Source organism: Camelus dromedarius, chromosome 1 (genome assembly GCF_036321535.1).
Source record: "Camelus dromedarius isolate mCamDro1 chromosome 1, mCamDro1.pat, whole genome shotgun sequence".
NCBI classification, from domain to species: Eukaryota; Metazoa; Chordata; class Mammalia; order Artiodactyla; family Camelidae; genus Camelus; species Camelus dromedarius.
In genome coordinates, this window is record NC_087436.1 from 73,777,627 (window position 1) to 73,800,832 (window position 23,206).

Sequence of the window (23,206 nt, forward strand, 5' to 3'; positions counted from 1 at the left end):
TGTATACATTATGTTATTACTTATACTTCTGTTTTCCCAAAAATGTGTAATTCTAATTTAATTAGGCTTTGTTTTTATATTCCAAAACATGTATGCGATACTTCAGTATCTAATGATCTGTGACTTGATATTGTAATGTTTCTGGTATTTTCTATCTCAATCCATTCTTTCCCTCCAAGCTAAGTAATTGTTTTACTTAGTCTCAGAGATATGTTGAGCTATTTACAGAAGTCTTTGTGTGTATATGGATGGTGTTTGTCTACAATGCTGATTCTGTGATTCTTGCTCTCTGGCCAGGCTGAACTTCTACAAGTTCCTCAATAAGAATTTCACTTAGAGTTCAATTACTTTAACAGACAAGTACTTCATATTCTCCTTTCTTTGTCAGATCTTCCCTGAACACACCACAGCCCTAGGTCATTTCTCCTTTTCCTGAATAACTATTACACTTATTTTAGAATTTATAACATTGACTCTTTTATCCTATTCTAATCAGTGTTCCTTCTCAGTAATGACAAGCATCAACAAAGATAGATGAGACAACATGGATCCACGTGCATTTCATTAATTTATACTGATTAGTCATCAGGAAATATAATTGCTCTGCAAGGCCTGAATTTATTAACATACATATTTAGTATAATTCCTAATTGTTCAAGTAATTAAACAAGGAGACCATTAGATTGCAGTGGCTCTAATGCCTTGGCAATCTGCACAAGCAAACCAAAACCTAAACCAGAGTCAGTACTCTTGAATCTGAGAAAATGAAACTTAAGACAACCAATCACAACCAACCAAGTAGGCTTTCCTAAGTAAAGCAACGGCTTAAATTATAGCCAATCAGATAATCTCCTTGCTTTGCTCCCACTTTTTCTCTATAAAAACCTCTCCTGTAGAGCCTGTCATTGGAGTGTTTCTAATCACCTTTAGTTTGGCACTGCTGGATTTGAATTAATGTATGCTCAAATAAACTTTTGAAAAATTTCAATGTACGTGCCTCAGTTTACCATTTAACAGGACTATCCTTGTTCATTGTACAAAAGCCTTCCAAACTCCTCCCAAGTACTACTTCTGAGGTGGAGCTAGCTAGACCGTATATTATTCTTCCTCTGCTTATGGTTGACTCGTCCCTAAGTAGGTTTTTCTTAATAATATCATCATTAACAAGATAAGTCCTGTTAGCTACACAATTTAGAGTGGTGCATTCATAATTTAGTCTCAATTTTACCCTTTATTCCATTTAGTCAAAATATGACTTCGATTTCTGTTTATCTGCCATGATTGCAAGAATATAAGCATTCTTTAATTTCATCTTTAAAAATTTAACTTGTTTGTATCTGTGTAGTGTTTTAGTGATATTTACATGTTCCTTTGAATTCAACATATTGTATTTCTATTAACTATTTCTAAAATGTTATCACTTCAAGCAATTTCTTTTTTGATCAGTGTTACTTAAAATACTGGTTATATGAATATTAGAGTTTCCTACCTTTTGTTGCTGGTGATACTTGGTTTATAAATCTGCTCTGTTTCCTCAGTTAGATGATAATTTTAAGGTTATATACCATCTTGATTATCTTTGTTTGCCCCATTGGAGCTTGAAGATGGTGGGTACACAGTAAGTATTTACTAAGTTGAATTTGATTGAATTGAAAATATTCCAGCAATGTTTCCCTTTTATCTCATGTAATAATTTTTTAATTGAAGTGTAGTTGATTTATAATGTGTTTGTTTTTTGGTGTACAGCAGAGTGATTCCATTATACATATGTATATTCTTTTTCATTATAGGTTATTACAAGTTATTGAATATAGTTCCCTGTGCTATATAATAGGACCTTGTCGTTTATCTATTCTGTATATATTAGTTTGTATCTGCTAATCTCAAACTCCTAATTTATCCCTCTCCCTTTCCCCCTTTGGTAACCATAAGCTTATTTTATGTCTGTGAGTCTCTTTCTGTTTTATAACTAAGTTCATTTGTATTTTTTTTTAGATTCCATATATAAGTGATTTCATATGATATTTGTCTTTGTCCATCTGACTTCACTTAGTATGATAATCTCTAGGTCTATCAAAGTTGCTGCAAATGGCATTATTTCATTCTTTTTTATGGCTGAGTAGTATTTTATTGCATATGTATTTCACAACTTCTTTATCCAGTCAGCTGTCAGTGGACATCTAGGTTGCTTCCATGCCTTGGCTATTGTAAATAATGCTACTGTGAACCTTGGGGTCCATGTGTCTTTTCAATTTGGAGTTTTCTCAGGATATATGCCTGGGAGTGGGATTGTGGGATCATATGGTAACTCCACTTTTAGGTTTTTAGGGGATCTCTATATTGTTTTCCCATGTGTCTTCTGTTTTTTAATCACACAAACTTATTTTTTTTTCTTTTTAAAACTTCCTTTAACACTTTTTTTTGGGGGGGGTGTAGGGGAAATAATTAGGCATATTGTTTTCCATAGTGGCTGCACCGATTTAAATTCCCACCAGCAGTGTAGTGGGGTTCCTTCTTCTCCACATCCTCTCCAGCATTTGTTATTTGTGGACTTTTTAATGATGGCCATTCTGATGGGTGTGAGGTGATAGCTCATTGTAGTTTTAAGTTGCATTTTTTCAATAATTAGCGATATTGTGTGTCTTCATGTGCCTATTGGCCATCTGTATGTCTTCATGGAAGAAATATCTGTTTAGGTCTCCTGCCCATTTATTGATTGGGTTGTTTGTTTGTTTTTTTTGTTATTGAGTTGTATGATCTGTTTGTATATTCCAGAATTTAAGCCCTTGTCAGTCGCATTGTTTGTAAATATTTTCTCCCAGTCCGTAGATTGTCTTTTCATTTTGTTTATGGTTTTCCTTGCTGTGGAAAAGCTTATAAGTTTAATTAGGTCCCATTTGTTTGTTTTCGCTTGTATGCCTATTACCTTAGTAGACTGACCTAGGAAAACATTGTTAGGATTCATGTCACAGAATGTTTTGTCTATGTTCTCTTCTAGGAGATTTATGGTATCTGGTGTTATGTTTAAGTCTTTAAACCATTCTGAGTTTATTTTTGTGTCATATGTGAGATAGTATTCTAACTTCATTGATTTACATGTGGCTGTCCAGCTTTCCCAACACCACTTGCCAAAGGGACTATCCTTCCATTGTATATTCTTGCCTCCTTTGTAGCAAATTATTTGACCATAGGTGTGTGGATTTATTTCTGGGCACTCTGTTCTGTTCCATTGATCCATATGTCTGTTTTTGTGCAATATCATGCTGTTTTAATTACTGTGGTATTTAATAGTAAATTGTAGTATTGTCTAAAATCTGGGAGGCTTATACCTCCAGCTTCATTCTTTTCCTTCAGTATTGCTTTGATATTCCTTTTTTTCTTTTCTGATTCCCTATAAATTTCAGGATTATTTATTCTAATTCTGTGAAAAATGTCCTGGGTAATTTGATAGTGATTGCATTAAATCTGTAGATTGCTTTGGGTAGTATGGCCATTTTAACAATATTAATTCTTCGAATCTGAGAGCGTGGGATATCTTCCCATTTTTAAAAATCATCTTTAATTTTATCAGTGTTTTATAGTTTTCAGTGTATAAGTTTTTCACCTCCTTGGTTAGGTTTATTCCTAAGGTTTTTTTTTTCTGATTTTAAAAGGGATTTTTTTTTTCACTTCTGTTATTTCATTGTCAATGGAAAGAAATGCAATGGATTTCTGTATGTTAATCTTGTAACCTGCTACCTTGCTGAATTTATCAGCTCTAGTGGTTTTTGTGGAGTCTTCAGGGTTTTTCATATATAGTATCATGTCATCTGCATATAGTAAAATTTTTACCTCTTTCTTCCAATTTGGATCCCTTTAATTTCTTTTTCTTGTCTAATTGCTTTGGCTAGGATTTCCAGTAGTTTGTTGAATAGAAGTGATGGGAGTGGGCATCCTTGTTCAAGATTTTAGTAGGAAGGCTTTCAGCTTTTCACCCTTGAGTATTATGTTGGCTGTGGGTTTGTCATATATAGTTTTTATTAGGTTGAGATATGTTCCCTCTGGACCCACTCTGGTAAGAGTGGAATGGATGTTGAATAATGAATAGATGTTGAATTTTATCAGATGCTTTTTCTACATCTGTTGAGATGATCATGATTTTTTTTCTTTTCTTTTGTTGATACGGTGTATCACATTGATTTGTGTATGTTGAACCATCACAGTGACCCTGGGATGAATCCAACTTGATCATAGTGTATAATCTTTTTTATGTGTTGTTTGATTCAGTTTGCTAGTATTTTGTTGAGAATTTTTCCACCTATAGTCATCAAAAATATTGGCCTACAGTTTTCTTTTTTTGGCCATGTCTTTGTCTGGTTTTGGTATCAGGATAATGGTTGGCTTCATAGAATGAGTTTGGGAGTGTTCCCTCCTCTTCAGTCTTTTAGAAGAGTTTGAGAAGGATCAGTATAAGTTCTTTGTATGTTTGGTAGAATTCCCCAGTGAAGCTATCTGGTCCTGGACTTTGTTTGCAGGGAGTTTTTTAAATTACAGATTCTATTTCACTTCTAGTAATTAGTCTGTTCAAATTATTTATTTCTTCTTGATTCAGTTTTGGTGGACTGTGTGTTTTTAGAAACTTGTCTATTTCTTCTAGGTTGTCCAAAGCTGGCATACAATTTTTCGTAGTGTTCTCTTATGATCTTTTTGTTTTGTTTTGTTATGGTATTGGTTGTAATTTCTCCTCTTTCATTTCTTATTTTATTTAGGTACTGTCTCTTTTCTTCTTGGTGAACCTAGCCAGAGGCTTGTCAATTTTGTTTACTCTTTCCAAAAACCAGCTCTTGGTTTTATTAATTTTTCTATTATTTTAAGAAATTTCTATTTATTTACTTCTTCCCTGATCTTTATTATTTGTTTCCTGCTGACTTTACGTTTTGTTTGTTCTTCCTTTTCTAATTCTTTTAGGTGGTAGATTAGGTTGTTTATTTGAGATTTTTCTTGTTTTTTGATGAAGGTCCGTATCGCTATCATCTTCCCTTTTAGGACTGCTTTTGCTGCATCCCATAGATTTTGTGTGGTTGTGTTTCCATTGTCATTTGTCTCAAGGTATTTTTAAGTTTCCTCTTTGATTTCATGGTTGACCCATGGGTTTTTAATAGCATATTGTTTAATAGCCATGCAGTCCTTTTTTCCTTGTTTCTCTTTCTGTTGTTGATTTCTAGTTTCATGATGTTGGTGATCAGAAGAGATGCTTGAAATAATTTCTATCCTCTTAAATTTGTTAAGGTTTATTTTGTGGCCAAGTATGTGATCTATTCTAGGGAATGTTCCGTGTACACTTGAAAAGAATGTATATTTTGTTTTCCCTTTTTTTAATGTAATATCATGAAAATATCAATTGAGTCTAACTGTTCTTTTGTGTCATTTAGGATCTCTGTTGCCTTACTGATTTTCTGTCTGGAATATCTGTTCATTGATGTTTGTGGGGTGTTAAAATCTACTATTAATTGTATTCCCACCAGTTTCTCCTTTATGTATGTTAATATTTGTTTTATGTATTTAGGTGCTCTTATATTGGGTGCATATATGTTAATGAGTATAATGTCCCTTACTTGTGTTGATCTTTTTATCCTTATTTAGTATCCTTCTTTATCTTTCTTTACTGCTTTTGTTTTAAAGTCTGTTTTGTCTGATATGAGTACTGCTACACTCACTTGTCATTTCCATTTTCAGGTAGTATCTTTTTCCATTCCTTCACTTTCAGTCTATGTGTGTCCATCACCCTATAGTGGGTCTCTTATAGGTAGTGTATTGTAGACTCTTATTTTATTACCCAGTCTGCCACTATATGCCTTTTGATTGGAGCATTTAGTCCATTGACATTAATGGTAATTATTGATAGATATGTGTTTATTGCAATTTTACAACCTTGTTTTCTAGTTGATACTGTATTTCTTCTTTGTTTCTTTTTTCTTGGTTTGATGATTTTCTTTTGTATTATGCTTGAGTTCTTTTTGTTTTTTGTGATCATGTAATTTGAAGGAGGTCTTTAGTTTCTAACAACAGAGCAAGTTTGTACTTCAGTGCTTCTAGAAGTAAAAAAGTGTTATTATGGTTAGTAAAATAGACCAGATAGTCTTGAAATTCTAGGAATACCTTGGAAATAAGAACTATTAATATCTCATTTAGGGCCCACAGCTTGTGATGTCAGTTCAGGTTTCTTAAGTAAATCACCAAACTAGCCAGAAATTTCCAGTGTCTTTTGCATGTAAGATTACACAGATATGAAGTACATAACTGATGTCCCTATCATCTGATGTGACTGTTCTGTAAACTAATATGGTCTGTTCAAGGCCTGTGGTGAATGATTCATGGTTTTTAACCTTTTGTAGGTTATAGAACTCTATGAGACTCTATTAAAAGGTAAGGATATGTGAACATTTATACATTTTAATTACAATTTTGGGAAGTTGTTGAACCCTAAAAACCACACATTCCAAGATAAAAGTCTTCTGCTTGGGGAATGATGGCATTGCAAAGACTTTTTAACTTTCCTTAAGCTCAGGTTGGTGTTAAACTTTTTTCGTCTTCTTTTCTTTTATCCTCCTTTCCCATTCTAAAGTTAACTGAAGGAATTTCTCTCTTGCATCTGAGCCAAGGAAACGAGATGGCCATGCCATAGTGTCTCTAATTAGATTTGAGTGTCCTGGGAGAATGTTGCATAATATGTAAACAACATGCTTGTTTCTATCACAAGTGAAAATAATACAAATTAGTTTTGATTTTGAAAGAAGTGTCTCTCAGAATGAAACCCTGAGGAGCATGGATTTCCCCTCCTCTTAACAGCTGTTGCTGCTATTAAAACATTAAACTTAGTTTTAAAGCACTTTTATCTTTAAAAGTCATGTAAGCTCCTCCTTAAAAACCTTAATTCCCTTCTTACATAGGGGTCTCTCCTAGTCTAGTAAACAGATTGCTAATACACATATTGAATATTGTAATGGGAGAAGGCCATCGTTCTTTTTGTGCCTATCTGGTGATTCAACAAAAGTAGTAAGCTTCTCTTTATTTCCAAGTTTACTTTCTCCTAAGGTTTAAGAGTTATCTAATGTCTTTGGAAAGTTAGCCTGTCTTTGGAGAGAATGCTGATTTCCAAAGGATTCTAGCTATGGCAAATTTCAGTAATTCAGTTACTCATTCAGTCAACAGGTATTTGTTGAGCATTATGGTGCACCCAATGTTCCTGTCAATACTATGGATACAATGTAAGTTAGACAGGTGTAGTCCCAGCTTTTATACAGCTTTGTCGGGATAGAGAATAAACCGATAAATATACACAGTTGACCCTTGAACGACATGGATTTGAACTGCATGAGTCCACTTATAAGCAGATTGTTTTCAATAAGTACTGCAGTTCTACACTGTTCCCTGGTTGGTTGAATCCATGGATGTGGAACTGTGGATACAGGGGACCATGGAACTGGAGGGCCAACTAGACAGTTACACTTGGATTTTTGTCTGTGTTGGTGGAGGTTGGTATGCCTAACTGCTGAAATGTTCAAAGATCAGCTTTGTTTACAGATAGTGATAAAAGCTATAAGAAAGAATAATTAGACTGAGAGTGATAGGAATGGTGCTATTTTCAATAGGTTGGTGAGGAAAGCCTTCTCTGAGAAGGTGATACTTGAACAGAGTTAAGGAATGAAGTGAGGGAGTGAGTGTGGAAGTGATGGGAGTACTTTTGCTGTACTTGAGCAGCAGTCGGAGGCCAGTATAATTGGAGTAGAAAGGTGGAGGCAGAGAGTGGTAGGAATAAAGTGGGAGAGTTATGCTATGCAGAGCCTTACAGGCTGTGATGAATTTTGGATTTCATTTAAAGTGTGGTGGAGTGCTATTGGAAGATGAAATCAGGGGAGAGCCATAATCTTATGTTTTATAAATAACTGGCTGTTGTGTAGTGAATAAACTGTAGCAGGCAAGAGAGTAAGCAGGGTGACCACACATTATTATCTGGTGACCTGAAATATATTCACTAGTAGATCAATAATTTTTATTTAACACAAGCCATTAAGTTTTAGTCTAGTGTGGAGAAAGACGTTTTGGTATCTGTGAGACTGTTTTCAGTTCAGATCTTTTTCAGAGATGATTAGTTTTCATGAAGGTCACTGAGAACATAAACTCTAGCCTTTTAAGATTGGCACTTAAAATTCAATCTTTGAAAATTAGTTTCAATTTCTTTTAATTTTTTTCTTCTACTTAAAGACAGTAAAAAATATTCTTTGTAGAAAACTTAGACTGTAACATAGAGCATTTATTAAGAAATTAAAATGTTTCAGTACAGATTAAAGAGCAAATTCTCATGCACCCATTACCTGGATAAGAAATAGAACTTTACCTAGTCCAGAAGCTCCTTATGTGCTCTTCCCTGATTGTGTTTCCTTTTTGCCTCCTGAAATAACCACCATCTTGAATTTTATGGGAATCATTCCTTTGTTTTTTGTTTTCATCATATATGTCTTTACTCCCAAATACAGCTGACCCTTGAACAACGCAGGGATTAGGGGCACCAACCGTCCCCACTACAGTTGAAAATCCATGTATAACTTTACAGTCAGCTCTCTGTATCTGTGGTTCCGCATCTGTGGATTCAGCCAACTGTGGATCATGTAGTATGTGTTGAAAGAACTATAAGTGGACCCACGTAGTTCAAACTCATGTTGTTCAAAGGTCTGTGCACAGCGTTTACATTGCCTGCTTAAAAACTTTATAGTAAATGGAATCATGCTGCGTGTACTTTTCTGTGATGCTTCTTTTGTGCAGAATTATTTTTGAAATTCATCCGTGTTAATGTGTAGAGTTGTATTTCATTTATTTCCACATTGTGTGATAGTCCATTGAATTAACATACCTAATTTACTTATCTACTCTATTTATGGACATTTGGATTTATAGCCAGAGTTTTATCATTACAAACAATGCTGCTGTAACATTCTCTCGTATATGTCATATGTAAGAATTTATCTATGGTGTATACATAGTAGTAGAATTGCTAGGGCATAGAGTGTGCCCATGTTAAGTTGTATAAGATATACTAAATTGGTTTTTATAGTAGTCATAGGTATTTTCTCTTCCACTAGAAGTGGAAGGGCATTCCTCATTGCTCTAGATACCTTCCTGACACTTGGTATTACCCAACTTAAAGATTTTTTCTAGTCTGGTGGTATGGAATAGTATGCCTTAATGGTTTGAATATACATGTCCCTGATTACTAATGAAGTTGAGCATTTTTTCATATGTTAAGGCTTGTGCTTTTTTCTTTTTTGAAATTCCTATTCGTTTCTGTTTCTTGTTTTTCAACTGGTGGTCTACCTTTTCCTTTTTTATTCATAGGAGTTCTTTATATGTTCTAGATACTAGTAATTTGTTAACTAAATGCATTGGAAATACCTTCTTAGTGATTAATTGGATATGGGAGATGAGGGAGAAGGAGAGTAGAATTACTCCCAGATTTCTGTTTGGGGAACTGAGTGGATGATGGTGCTGTTAAACTGGGGTATAGAATAGAGGAGGAGAAATAGATCTGGGGGAGAGAGGAATTAAGATATTTTGGAGTTTGATCTTCCTATGATTTATCCAGTTGGAAATGTCTCATAGAAAGTTGATTCTCAGGATCTGAAGCTCAAGCCAAGCCTCTGTTATGCCAAATGATGGCCCTTTTAAGAGACTATAATTAGAAGGAATATGGTAATTCTCAGACTCATTTGTCCTCTACCCATCCTCTACTTCTCTAGGCTAAGGATTCTCCAATCCAAACTTTTTATGAAGTAAATATCCCAGTCAAGTGACACACCAGACACTTCATCTTAGTTATAATTACTTTATTAGTTTTTTGGTCTCTAAGCAGTTAAATAATCTTTCTTAATATTTCTAGGAGAGAACATCATTTTTGTTTTTTAAAAACATCCATCACATTTGTCTTACATAATGTGCAGAACATGTATCTAAATTTGAAAATTTCTCCCATCGTAGTACTTTATTACATGTATTCTATAAACACTGAAAACAATATAAGAAACACATACACCTAAGGATTCTACATTGTATAGTCTTTCACTAAATAATACTGTTTTCACATTTCCAGATATTTCTAGCTGCTTCTGTGTATTGTGTGTATAACCACCAGAAGAATGTGGGCCCCTTGAAAGAATGGCAGTAGAAGCCCACAGAGTAAAGATCTTTCTTTAAAAAGTGTATTGTATTATTGCTTTGATTGAATACCTTTTAGTTATTTGAGATTCTAAGAATTCTAATAAGCCCAGAGTTGGAAGGATCCTGTAATAACCTTTAGAAGATAGGAAAGGTGAGGGCTAGGACTTGGCATGTTCACTAAGAGTGTAGCGCCTCAGCATAGCTTATAGTATAGTACTAATGATGAACCATCCACTGCCCTGCAGGGGTGGTAGCAGCTAATTTGGTGACTGTGGTTGGTCACCTTTTAGGAGAACTGCAATCCATGGACATTTAGGGCTTCATGTATATTGTATGTAGGGAAATGTTGTCAGAGGTAGCTTCTCTCTGGTCCTTCATTATCAGTAGTGCAGTGATTATGCCTCTCTCTGTGTTTGAGGAGATCTTTTAGACCTGTAAGAAGAGAAAGAGGGTGTAAAAGACTCTGACTTCAGTCTGAGTTCTTTCTGAAACAATCTGAGTTCTGCTTGAAACACACTGAATTCATAGGTAATTCCAAGTACTTAGGTGAAATCTGGTATGCTTTCCTGCTGCTGCACAATTTATGTAGGTTACAAGGGCTGCCTTTTTAAGGCCAGGAAAGGCTTGGGGGAAATTTGGCATCTTTGCTTGGATAGTTATAGCTCTGCCTCAAGGTTGAAGTGACCTATTGACACTTCTAGACAGGTAATCAAGGTAGCTTTTGATACCACACAAGATGGCACCTTAGTATAAAAATAGATGGAGGTAGTGGAGGGCATGATGGTAATATTATTTTAAGCCAAGGATTCCACGGGAAAGCCCAATGCAAATATTTCTAACTTCCCAAGATTGACATTTCTCAAAGAGCAGTTCTACAAGCAATAGCAAACCTACCTTTGCTTGCTAATTGCTTTCAGTAAATTCTTGATGGTCTTAGATTCTGGATTCAGACATCTTTTTTCCCCATTCTTTTTCATTGTGGCACTATAGAAGTAAATAAAGGGAAAATATTTGAAACAATGTTGGGCCAATAAAACAGATGGAATATACAGTTTTAACGTCAGACATTTAGGTTTCACAGTAGAAGTTTCCTTTTGCTATACATAAGTCTTAGAGTCATCACAAGCCCTTTACTGATCTACTGTGATCACCATTACATATTTAATATATGATTACAACCAGGAAGGTGATCATTAGGTGCAATTTTACTCACATAATCTCAACACGTGGGCAAGATTGACTTGCAGGAATCATTTCAAGTTTTTCTAAGGACCTCGGATTAACAGGTCGATCACTGATCTTGATGCAGGTGCAGCGTGAAGTTCTGGAGAGAAGCATTTCTGCAGGAAAAGAGACAGGTGTAGCAGGGGAGATTAGCACAGTTTTCATTTTAGGCATTTGATGTGGATTGGCTAGTATGCAGCAGACTCTATACCCCCATATAGTCACATAATCACTTAATCTGAGAAGGAATGATCCCATACTAACACAGCTCTGTATGACTGATTAGTTGATTCTCTGAAAGAATGAAATTGCCTCTTGTAGATTGTAAGATTATACCCTTGAGCCCAGGTCATATAGTTACTTAAGTTTACTGAAGAAATACCTGTCTCATTCTCCTTCCTCATTCCCTCCCATTTTCTCTGTCTATCCCTCTTCCTCTTCTGCTCCCACCTTCCTCCTTCTCTTCCATTGTACTTGCTTCTCTGATTGTAAACTCTGACTAGAAGGAATCTGTGCTCATTTACCCTTCATTTATAGGAAGGTTGTAAAACTTTTGCAAATAAGTTATTTCCATATTTATAGACTTTACACCCAGTCCTATTTCTGATCTTACAAATTAAACATCCCTTGATGTTCCTTACCTTGAGTTCCATTCAGAGTCAGAAGGATAAGGCAGAAAATAAGAACAGCACTTTGGTTCATGGTGCCGTGACTGAAAGTTCTTCTGCTGCAGGCTCACAATGTCTGAGGAGTTGAGGAGTGTCTCAGAAAATGTGGGGCTAGGATGCAGTATTTATTTGCAAAGTCACGTTCCCTCTCTAACTCTGATTGGATAACATTACAGTTGACTCGGCAAAGCCTGTTGTCTGTTCCTTGGGGAAGTCCCATGTTGCAGAATCAGAGGTATTATTTATATTTATTGTGGCTTCCGAGTTATGGAATTTCCCTTCACCTCCCTTTTTTCAATGAGAGTGAGTTAGGTTTCACTTTCCAAAACGTGAATTTCTTGAAAAACAGAACTTTATTGCAAACAGAAATAATTTAAAAAAAAATAGAACTTGGATTCTTACCTTGCACCTCCTGCAAAATAAACTGTCAACATAATCCTTAAGTCAGAGTCCCCAAAATGAGTAAGTCTTAATACTTACTTTGAATCCATTTGAATTTGCAGCAGTAAGGCATGAACATGAATATCTTACATTTATTCACTTTTTATGGGTTTCAGAGATATCATATACTTTTTCATTTTATCCCTACAATAACTCTGTAAGAAGATAGGAAATTATCTTTATGTGTGAAAGAATAATCTTAAATGTTAGATAACTATGTTAGATAACTATGTTATGAAGTCTGCCATTCATTTATTCTAGCTATGATGCTTTTTCAACATTTATTTTAAACTTTGGTAATTAGTTTCAAAGGCTAGGTAATTCTAAAAAATTCCTCAGAAATAGCAATTTTTCATTCTTTGGAGGTAAATCTAATTTTGGAGGATAGTAATTTAGCCAGGCATTGCAGTATTTGATCAAATACTTACAAAGAAATAGATTTGGTCTTCTTGGACAAGGACAGAGATACAGAACTGGCAAATTTCAGGGAATTTCAGAAGTGCTCTGATTGTTCATAACATTATTAGGATAAGTCAATAGCTTTCAGCATAAGTATTTCAAGGGAGAACGCTGTTCATTTGGATATCTAATTTCTGGTATGTTAGTAAACAAGTTTCATGTACAGTCAGTCCCTGAATGAAAACATCAGCATGATAAGATAACATCCAGAATGGAGTAAGAAAAGGGTTTGTAGCTATAGTAAGGTCACTGCAAAAAAAATGGAAGATGCTTTTTGAGGAAATAAATTTAAGAGGGGCAAAAATAGAGACAGACCTTGGGAGAACAGAATGGAAACAGAGAGGTTGATTTAAGATGGGTATAGCTCTAAGAGAATGTCACATGAAAAGCAATGGCAAAAAAGTGTTAGCCTTTGAACTGGTAACGTTGGTATAATTAAGCACAATTTCAACTGGGCAAATAGAGACAAATAGGGGCAAAACTTGATTTCTTATCTTAGCTTTCAGTAGTATGTGGCTGATTATTTATAGCAGACAGCATCACTAAGAAGTAGGTGATAACCATCTAATATAATGTGTTAGAAGTTCAGCAATATGTGAGGGACATACAGTCTCCTTGTGTTCTTTGCAAGTGCTTGGCAACACAGGGTATAAAATGATATACTTTTCCAAATGCAGGCATTACCCTGCAGTGGGAAATCAAATGCAGGTGATACTTGGAACCTAGCAAAATATCAGGGAGGTCTTTTCAGAGTCAGCTAGGCTGCAGGAATGTAGAGATAGTTCAGGGAAAGGCAGGGCTTCCATCTTAGGTTTAGCCTAGTGTACTTGGCAGGTACTGACCTAAAATGTGGCATTGAGGCCAAGATAAAACCCGTATCTGTAAACTGGTCACACAAAAGACTTGAAACCTCAAATGCAGAAACTCCTTCATCAGAACAGTGAGTGAGTTGTTGCATGGGGCAGACAGAAATTGCCGGGGTGTTAAATCCCAGGCCAGTCTGTTCCAGAGGCTGAGGTAGAGCTGTAGAGCTAAGCTTGGTAAATCAGTGGATTTAGCTGTGGGGAAACTGGAAAGACGAAAGGAAGGGAAGTGAGTCAGAGGCTCATAGAACCCAGAAGACTTTCACCCAGCAAAAAGGCTTTCTTCTGATGAGGGAAAGTTTTGTGAGAGACAGTGATGTGGAAGGGCTCTCCCATAGCTATTTGTGCAGAATGAAAATTGAACTGTGAATAAAAATTCCAAACATTTTCCGGGAAGTGTCTGACATCATGGATGGAATATTGAACTGAACAGTTCAGTATTAAACAATAAAAAAATACATGATGGTAATTTAACTTTTGTTAGTATCTAAGTTCTCAGCTAAGATGTTGTCTATATAGTAAAGTAAAAGGAGAGTTGAGGTAGATGCCTGCCAGTGTTCTGTTATTAATGAGAAAATATTTCTTATTAGTTTAATTGATTTTTAATTAAATATTTCATAGCATTAACTATATGCCAGGTGTTGTTTGAAGTGCTTTATGGACGTTAACTTATTTAATCCTTAAATGGTAACTTATGTTACCCAGTAACTCTAGCTCTAGAGTCCATTTTCTCAACAACTTTGTTATGCTGCCTCTCCAGAGAGAACATTGTTCTTGATTTTGATTTCCAATTTCCATTCTCTCTTTTTTTTAATTGAAGTACAGTCAGTTATAATGTGTTAATTTCCAGTGTATAGCACAATGTCCCAGTCACGAATATACATACATAAATTTGCTTTCATATCTTTTTCATTAGAAGTTATTACAAGATACTGAATATAGTTCCCTGCACTATATAGAAGAAACTTGTTTTTTAAAATCTATTTTTATATATAGTGGCTAACATTTGCAAATCTCAAACTCCCAAATTTATTCTTTCCTACCCCCTTTCACCTGGTAACAGAAGATTGTTTACTATGTCTGCGAGTCTGTTTCTGTTTTGTAGATGAGTTCTTTAGTGTCCTCTTTTTTACTTTTCTTTTAGATTGCACATATGAGTGATATCATATGGTATTTTTCTTTCTCCTTCTGGCTTACTTCACTTAGAATGACAATCTCCAGGTCCATCCATGTTGCTGCAAATGACATTATTTTATTTTTTATGGCTGAGTAGTATTCCATTGTATAAATATACCACAACTTTATCCAGTCATCTGTCGATGGACATTTAGGTTGTTTCCATGTCTTGGCTAACGTATATAGTGCTGCTGTGAACATTGGGATGCATGTATCTTTTCGAATTAGAGTTCCCTCCAGGTACATGCCCAGGAGGGGGATTGCCGGATTGTATGATAAGTCTAATTTTATTTTTTTGAGGAATTTCCGTACTGTTTTCCATAATGGCTGCACCAAACTACATTCCTGCCAACAGTGTAGGGGGAGTTCCCTTTTCTTCACACCCTCTCCAGAATTTATCATTTGTGGACTTTTGAATGATGGCCATTCTGACTGGTGTGAGGTGATAACCTCATTGTAGGTTTGATTTGCATTTCTCTGATAATTAGCGATATTGAGCATTTTTTTCATGTGCTTATTGGCCATTTGTATGTCTTCATCGGAGAGTTGCTTGTTTAGGTTTTCTGCCCATTTTTGGATTGAGTTGTTTGGTTTTTTGTTATTAAGTTGTATGAGCTGTTTATATATTCTGGAAATTAAACCTTTGTCAGTCGCATGATTTGCAAATATTTTCTACCATTCCATAGGTTGTCATTTTGTTTTACTTATTGTTTCCTTTGTTCTGCAAAAGCTTGTAAGTTTTAGATCCCATTTGTTAATTTTTACTTTTATTTCTGTTGCCTGGGTAGAGTGCCCCAAGGAGAACATTGCTGAGATTTATGTCAGAGAATGTTTTGCCTTTATTTTCTTCTAGGAGGTTTATCATGTCTTGTCTTATATTTAAGTCTTTAAGCCATTTTAAGTTTATTTTTGTGTCTGGTGTGAGGAAGTGTTCAGCAAACAGCATCCAGCAGCACATAAAAAAGATCGTACATCATGATCAGATTGGATTCATCCCAGGGACACCAAGATGGTTCAACATACGCAATTCATTCAATGTGATAACACCACATCCACAAAAGGAAGGACAAAACTACATTATCATCTCAACAGATGCGGAAAAAGCATTTGATAAAATTCAGCACCCATTTATGACAAAACTCTTATCAAAGTGGGTGTAGAGGGAACATATCTCAACATAATAAAAGCTATTTATGATAAACCCACAGCCAGTATAATACTCAACAGTGAAAAATCTCAAAGCCTTCTCACTAAAAATACTAAGACAAGGATGCCCACTCTCACCACCTCTGTTCAACATAGTCTGGGAAGTCCTAGCAATCAGGCAAGAAAAAGAAATAAAAGGGATCCAAATTGGAAGAAAAGAGGTAAAATTGTCACTGTATGTGGATGACATGATACTATATATAGAAAACCCTAAAAGCTCCACACAAAAACTACTAGAGCTGATAAAAGAATTTGACAAGATAGCAGGATACAAGATTAACATACAGAAATCAGTTGCATTTCTTTACACTAACAACGAAATAACAGGAAAGAAAATAAAGAAACAGTTGCTTTTAAAATCACATCCAAAACAATAAAATACTTAGGAATAAATCTGACCAAGGAAGTGAAAGACTTATACATGGAGAACTACTAAGCATTTATTAAGGAAACTAAAGATGACTTAAAGAAATTAAAAGGTATCCCATGCTCTTGGATTGGAAGAATCAATATTGTTAAAATGGTCATACTACCCAAGGCAATCTACAGATTTAAAGCAATCTCTATCAAATTATCCAGGATATATTTCACAGAACTAGAACAAATAATAATAAAATTTATGTGGAATCACAGAAGACCCAGAATTGCCAAAGCATTGCTGAAGAAAAAGAATGAGGCTGGGGGAATAACCCTCTCAGACTTCAGACAATACTACAGAGCTACAGTAATCAAAGCAGCATGGTACTGGCATAAAAACAGGCATATGGATCAATGGAACAGAATAGAGAGCCCAGAAATAAACTCACAGATGTATGGTCAATTAATTTTCAACAAAGGAGGCAAGAATATACAATGGAGAAAAGACAGTCTCTTTAGCAAGTGGTGTTGGGAAAACTCGATAGTAGCATATAAATTAATGAAGTTAGATTACTCCCTCACACCATTCTGTCTCATCTTAATTGTTTGAGGCCATCTTTGACGTTATTCTGGTACCTCAGTAATTAAACACTTAGAAAAGGTTTAAGATGAATCTATTTTACACTGAATTTCATACTGAAATGAAAATGCTATAGTATATATATATATGTACACATGTGTTAGCCAGAAAACAATCACATAGATACATGTTTATTACAGTATTTTTAGAAGGTAATTTTCTTGCCTGAAACTGAGCCTGTTCAGTTGAATTTGTTTTAGATTAGATTGAGCGTTGTATATCCTGGGATGTTTGTGACTGGGGGAAATAGACATTTATTTCTTCTTAATTATGATATTTGTATTCTAATTGTGTTAAAATATGTAAATTTTGTTTCTTTAAGAATTGGGCTATTGCAGTTTTTAAAATGCCACAAGTAGATCTTATCATTCAGCAGCTTGTTATTTCTGCAGCTTAGACAACTCCTCGATTGTATTCATCAGCGTACTCAACTGTTCTTTTCATCAGAAATATACATGCCATCCAAATGTTTTTATATTATTTTTAACTGCCATAACTTACTGAATCACTATAAATTATCCTTCTTTGTCTTTCCTAATAATTTTTTGTCTCGTCTGTTAAGTGTACCATCTGTCTACTCCAGCTCTCTTGGTTACTGTTAGCGTGATACATCTTTTTCTATTCTTTAACTTGTAACCTATTTGTGTCATTGAATCTAAGTTATGTCTCTTGTAAAAGGTGTACAGTTGGATCATGTTTTTAAAAATCCATTCTGGAGGGTTGGGGCCAAGATGGCAGAGTAGAAAAACCCTGTGCTCACCTTCTCTCACAAACACACTAAAATCACAACCATCTGCAAAACAATCATCAATGAAAAAGACTGGAACCTACCAGAAAAGATCTTCTACAACTAAAGACACAAAGAAGGAACCACAATGAGATGAGTAGGAGGGGCAAACTCACAATATAATGACATCCCACACCTCTGGGTGGGCAGCCTACAACTGAAGAATAATTACACTGCAGAGGGTTTCCCACAGGAGTGAGAGTTCTGAGTCCCATGTCAGGCTCCTCAGCCCAGGGGTCTGGCACCAGGAAGATGAACCCCCCAGAGCACTAGACTTTGAAGGCTCAGGACTTAATTTTAGGAGCCTCAGAGGACTAGGGGAAATAGAGACTTCACTCTTAAAGAGCACACACAAAATTTCATGTGTACTGGGACCCAGGGTAAAATCAGTAGTTTGACAGGAGCCTAGGCCAGACCTAGCTACTGGTCTTGGAGAGTCTCCACAAGAGGTGGGGGGTGGCTGCAGCTCATGCTGGGGACATCAGCACTGGTAGCAGCCATATTTGGGAACATCCTACTGCATAAATACTGATGCTGGTGCTGCCATCTTTGCTTATTAGTGCCAAGACCTAGCACCACCCAACAGCCTGTAGGCACCAGTGCTGGGACGCCTCAGGCCAATTAACTGAGTGGGGACACAGCCCCACGCATCAGCAGACTGGCTGCCTGAGGACTTCCTAAGCCCACAGCTGCCTCTAGACATGCCCCTGGTCATGGCCTTGCCCACCAGAGGACCAAGACCGAGCTCTACCCACCAGTGGGCAGGTACCTGCCCTTCCCTCCAGGAAGCCTGCACTAGCCTCTCAACAAGCCTCACTCACCTGGGAGCAGACAACAGATGACAAGAAAACTATGATCCTGCAGCCTGTAGACCCGGCCTGTCCACAGCAGGCCAGGGCCAGACCCTACCCTGGGACCAGCTGGGCCTTGGTCCTGTCTACTAGCAGGCTGACACAAGCTTTAGGACACCCCAGGCCCATACCCAACTGTGTCGGGAACCAGCCTTCCCACCAACACTCTGAAATGAGCTCTAGGATTCCCAGGCCTTGTAACCAGACTTGGGGAACCAGCTCTGCTTGCCAGTAGTCTGATACTAACCCCAGGACCCGGCTTCACCCACACAATCTGCCGTTTTGCTTTGTATTTTCTATATGTCTTGTCTTTTCTGCTTTTCTGTTCCTCTGTTACTACTGGCTTTTGTGTTAAACAGATATTTCCTAGCATATAATTCTCTGTTTGTTAAAAAATGGCTTTATGGTGATATAATTTACAAATATACAATTAACCCATTTAAGGTGTACAGATCAGTGACTTTTAATGTATTGAAAGAGTTGTGCAGCCATCACCACAATCAATTTAAAAAACACACCACTGCAAAAAGAAAGTCCACATCCTTTAGCCATCACCTTCTAACTTCCCACTCTTCCCAGCCCTAGGTAACCACTCATTTACTTTTGCTTCACGTAGATTTGTCTTTTTTGTGCAAGGCTTCTTTTGTTCAGGATAATGTTTTCTAGATTCATCTGTGTAGTTGTGTGAATCAGTAATTTTTCCTCTTCATTTCTGCATAGTATTCCATTACACAAACATACCAGTTGGTTTATCCATTCTCTTGTTGATGGTCATTTGAACTGTGTCCAGATTTTAGTTACTATATTTAAGGCTTCTATGAACATTTTTGTATAAATCATTTTCTGGACATAAGCTTTCATTTCTCTTAGATTTCTATAGTAGAACAGAGTGATATTTTTAAAGCATAAGTCATCATGCCACTCATCTGCTTAAGGCCCTTCAACAACTTAGTTATATTTAGTATTAAGTCCAGTTTTGTATCCTGTTTTACTAAGTCCTCTATGATCTGACTGCTACTGATTTCTATAGCCTCATCTCACATTGTTCCCTCTCAGCCACTATACTCCAGTCACAGAGGCCCTTAACACTAGGGATTTTCTTTATCTGGAATGCTTTTTCCCTTATTCTTTGCATTTGTAGTTCTTTCTGGACATTTGGATTTTAGCTAAATAGTATCTTCTCTTACCAAACAATCTAGAGCAGCCACGATGTTATTTTAATTCTTTGACATTTTTCACTTTCTTAAAATTTGGTTAGTTTCATTTTTTAATGTCTATTTTTTCACACACAAATGTGAGCCCCCAAAGAGCAGGGACCTCATCAGTCTTATTCACAGCTCATCCCCAGCAACTCAAACATCACCTGGCATATGGAAGGTATCCAGCAACTATTGGATGGATGGATATATGTATAAATTTTTTTTTCAGACTTTAAGAAACAGCATAAATAAGAATTACACATCTTCAAAAAGAACTTCCACTGACTCATCACATTTCTACATTAGGATATGGGTATTACTGTTTTCTCTAGCTTTAGGAACTAAGTTTAACCTAAGAAAACTGTAATTTCCCCAGAAGATAGCATAGATTCAAATAGATAGAGTCAATACAGATATTCTCAGCTAGCTATTGGCCAGAATCTTCATTCCTAGGACTGTGGGGTAAATATAAATGTACAAAGGGTGGTGCACCTGTAATTATGCATTGAATGAATGAAGGAATGCAAATCTCTTCAGTGCCCATTATCTATGTGATTGTGCATAGTATTGGAAGCAGAAGAATGAGGAGAGCTGTGCTTATTCTCATTACTGTCTGTGTACTTTGTGTAGGGAACCAAGCTAACCACAGCTATTCTCAGGGAATGCTAGGAAGGATAAGATCCAATTTCTGTCCTTGATGGACTTGCATTCTAAATAGAGACACTGACACATACGAAACAATAAATATCAATAAAAGCAACTGTATGATTAGTGCCAAGTGAATGGTATAGACAGTGAATAATATGGGGGTTCACAGGAGAATGTATTCATTAAGACCAAAAATACTCAGATGAACCTCTAAATGTGAATTGTACTTAGACAAGTGGCCAGGAAGGGAGATCATACGCAATTCAAGAAATACCACAAAAAATGGTATACAGAGATGCCAATCAAACAGGCAGAATAGTACAGCCTCATTGGGATGGTAATACCTTGTTAGGGTTCTGTAAGGATCTGGTCCTCAGTTTTACAGGTCCAGAACTTCTCATTTTTTCCTAATCATCCAGGGTAAACACGGTCTCAAAGAGTTAATTCACATCGTTGTGCAACCACAACAAGAGAAATCTACAAGAGACTCATGCAAATTAAAAAGACAGTTTATTCATTTATAATGAGGACCTTACAGTGAGTAGGATGATTGCGTCTGATATCCAAGTCACCCTTTCCCATTATCAGAGAACCTGGGAAGTTGAATGAGTAATCAGAATGTCTTCTGGTAAAAACAGAATCCAAACAAAGGACTGTTCTTGTTTTGAATGGGGATCTGCTCAGGAGAGAAATGTAAGTGGTCAATGTGGAGAATTCAGAAAAGAAAAATCAGACTTTAGAGACAATAGCAAAACAACTATTACTTGTTACATCCACAGCCAACCTTATGTGAATCATTTGAATGGAAATCTAAATTATAACTCTTAAAATTTGTATTTCAATTTTTGCAAAGCTTTTGATATATTAACTTTCTTAATATTCACTGATCTGAGTCTAGTTTTGAAAGAAAACAAGAATTAAGGAAATACTCCATCTTTAGTTTCAGTTTCCTTTGCTGTTGGTTTATCTTTAAGACTTTGTGGCATCAGGCCAAAAAGAAACAGTCTGCCCTAACAAGACTTATTACAGACCCAGAAAAAAAATGCTTTCCGAGAAACTACTGTGCTTAGAAGAAATTTCCTAAAAAGTGAGCAGAAGGAGTTCAGTGATTTCTGTAGACTGGGAATCCCCTCAGCTGATGTACAGTACACCTTGGAAGTATGGGAGAGGGGGAAAGCTTTGCCTTTCATGGTTTTTACTGAATTGCCAAAGATTCCCTTAGCTAAGAGTGTGTGGTAATACTAGCTACACACTTTGGTTACCTCTGTGTCTCATCATTCACAGCCAGGGCAAAGTGAGTGAAATATACTTAAAAATCATCATGCTTGGGAAAGCCTGAGAATGACTTCTGTTTGCATGCATATTTACACCATGCAGCGTTTTGCTTTTCTCACACTTGAAGGGATGATGAAATGGGTTGTGAATCTAGGAATAGCAGTATATAGTTTGGTCTCTCACTTGCTCTGTGATCTTCAACTGATTGTTAGGTCTGTCTATGCTTCAGTTTTCTTATTTTCAGATATGCATTATAAAACCTAACCTATCCACCTTTCAGGATGTTCTAAAGATGACAGATTATTAAAAAGATATTTTAACAAGTCTAAATGAATTTTTCACTGGCCAACATTTCAAAAATATAGCCAGCTTTCTGGCCGAGTTTCAGCTTATCTCCTAGGTGCAGCAAATAGTATTTTCCCTCTGGATGATGTAGTTATTTGTGTGGTCAGATGTATCTGTTAGTCTGCAGCATTCACCAACCATAGGCATGACTCTCCTGGTGGAACAGAGGGTTGAAATCATGCAGCATTTATTCTTAGGAAAGGGCTTATATAGGTAACATAGCTTACCTTTGATGAATAAGAGTATGCTGTGAATTTACAAAACAAGACAGAAGACGATTTCTCATTTTTCTTCTTTGTGCTATAGGTCCTAGCCTGAAAAAGAAAGAAAGAAATTCAAACGATAAGAATTGGAAGAGAAGAAATAAAATTTTGCATAGGAGATTGTCTAAATAACCACCCCCCAGGTTTACTAAGTTTTAGAAATAATAGAATTTATCAAAGTGGATGGCTAGAAGATCAATTCTGAATGCTCCATGGAAAAGTAGGGATTTATAGCCGAGGAGTGTGTGTGTGTGTGTGTATGTATGTATGTATGTGGTGGAGCAGGGGATTAGCGGATGGAAAATTACTAAGGGAGTAAGGTAATTTTTGCTAAACTGACCTAATAGAATTCTTGTTGAATACAAGTCAGAGTGGTATCACTGGGTGATGGTGGGAGATGAGGAGTTTGACCAGATATCAAGAGTGATTAGATATAAAGGGTGGAGGATTCTTGGTAAAGTGACTTAGTAGGATTCTTGCTAAAAGTGGATTCTCCAAAGACAAACATGAAAACCTACTGAAGAAGAGGTTCAGAAGAACAAACTAAAGGTTGCTCAAGGAAGAGAGTCTTTGTCAGAGGTTATTTTGAAGCATTATTGGAGGGTGGAAGACT

The 23,206-nt window shown here is 36.2% G+C and overlaps 2 protein-coding genes across 2 annotated transcripts in view; one reads left to right on the top strand and one right to left on the bottom strand.

The window, feature by feature from the left end:
* ART3 (ADP-ribosyltransferase 3 (inactive)) overlaps positions 1-23,206 on the top strand; it is a 112,913-nt gene that overhangs the window by 6,619 nt on the left and 83,088 nt on the right. The window lies entirely within an intron of this gene.
* CXCL10 (C-X-C motif chemokine ligand 10) lies at positions 9,836-12,196 on the bottom strand. The gene is made up of 4 exons (XM_010983050.3): positions 12,057-12,196; positions 11,405-11,531; positions 11,086-11,175; positions 9,836-10,623 (listed from the first exon to the last, which is right to left on the bottom strand). Exons 1-4 carry the CDS (start codon positions 12,115-12,117, stop codon positions 10,587-10,589), a joined length of 315 nt encoding a protein of 104 aa, XP_010981352.1. The 5' UTR covers positions 12,118-12,196; the 3' UTR covers positions 9,836-10,586.

Excerpts from the sequence above, each read along its gene's own strand:
- CXCL10 (XM_010983050.3), bottom strand. The coding sequence starts at position 12,117 with ATGAACCAAAGTGCTGTTCTTATTTTCTGCCTTATCCTTCTGACTCTG. Across the intron at positions 11,532-12,056 it reads GACTCTGAATGGAACTCAAG|AAATGCTTCTCTCCAGAACT; the intron begins GTAAGGAACATC and ends CTTTTCCTGCAG. Across the intron at positions 11,176-11,404 it reads TGCCCACGTGTTGAGATTAT|TGCCACAATGAAAAAGAATG; the intron begins GTGAGTAAAATT and ends TTACTTCTATAG.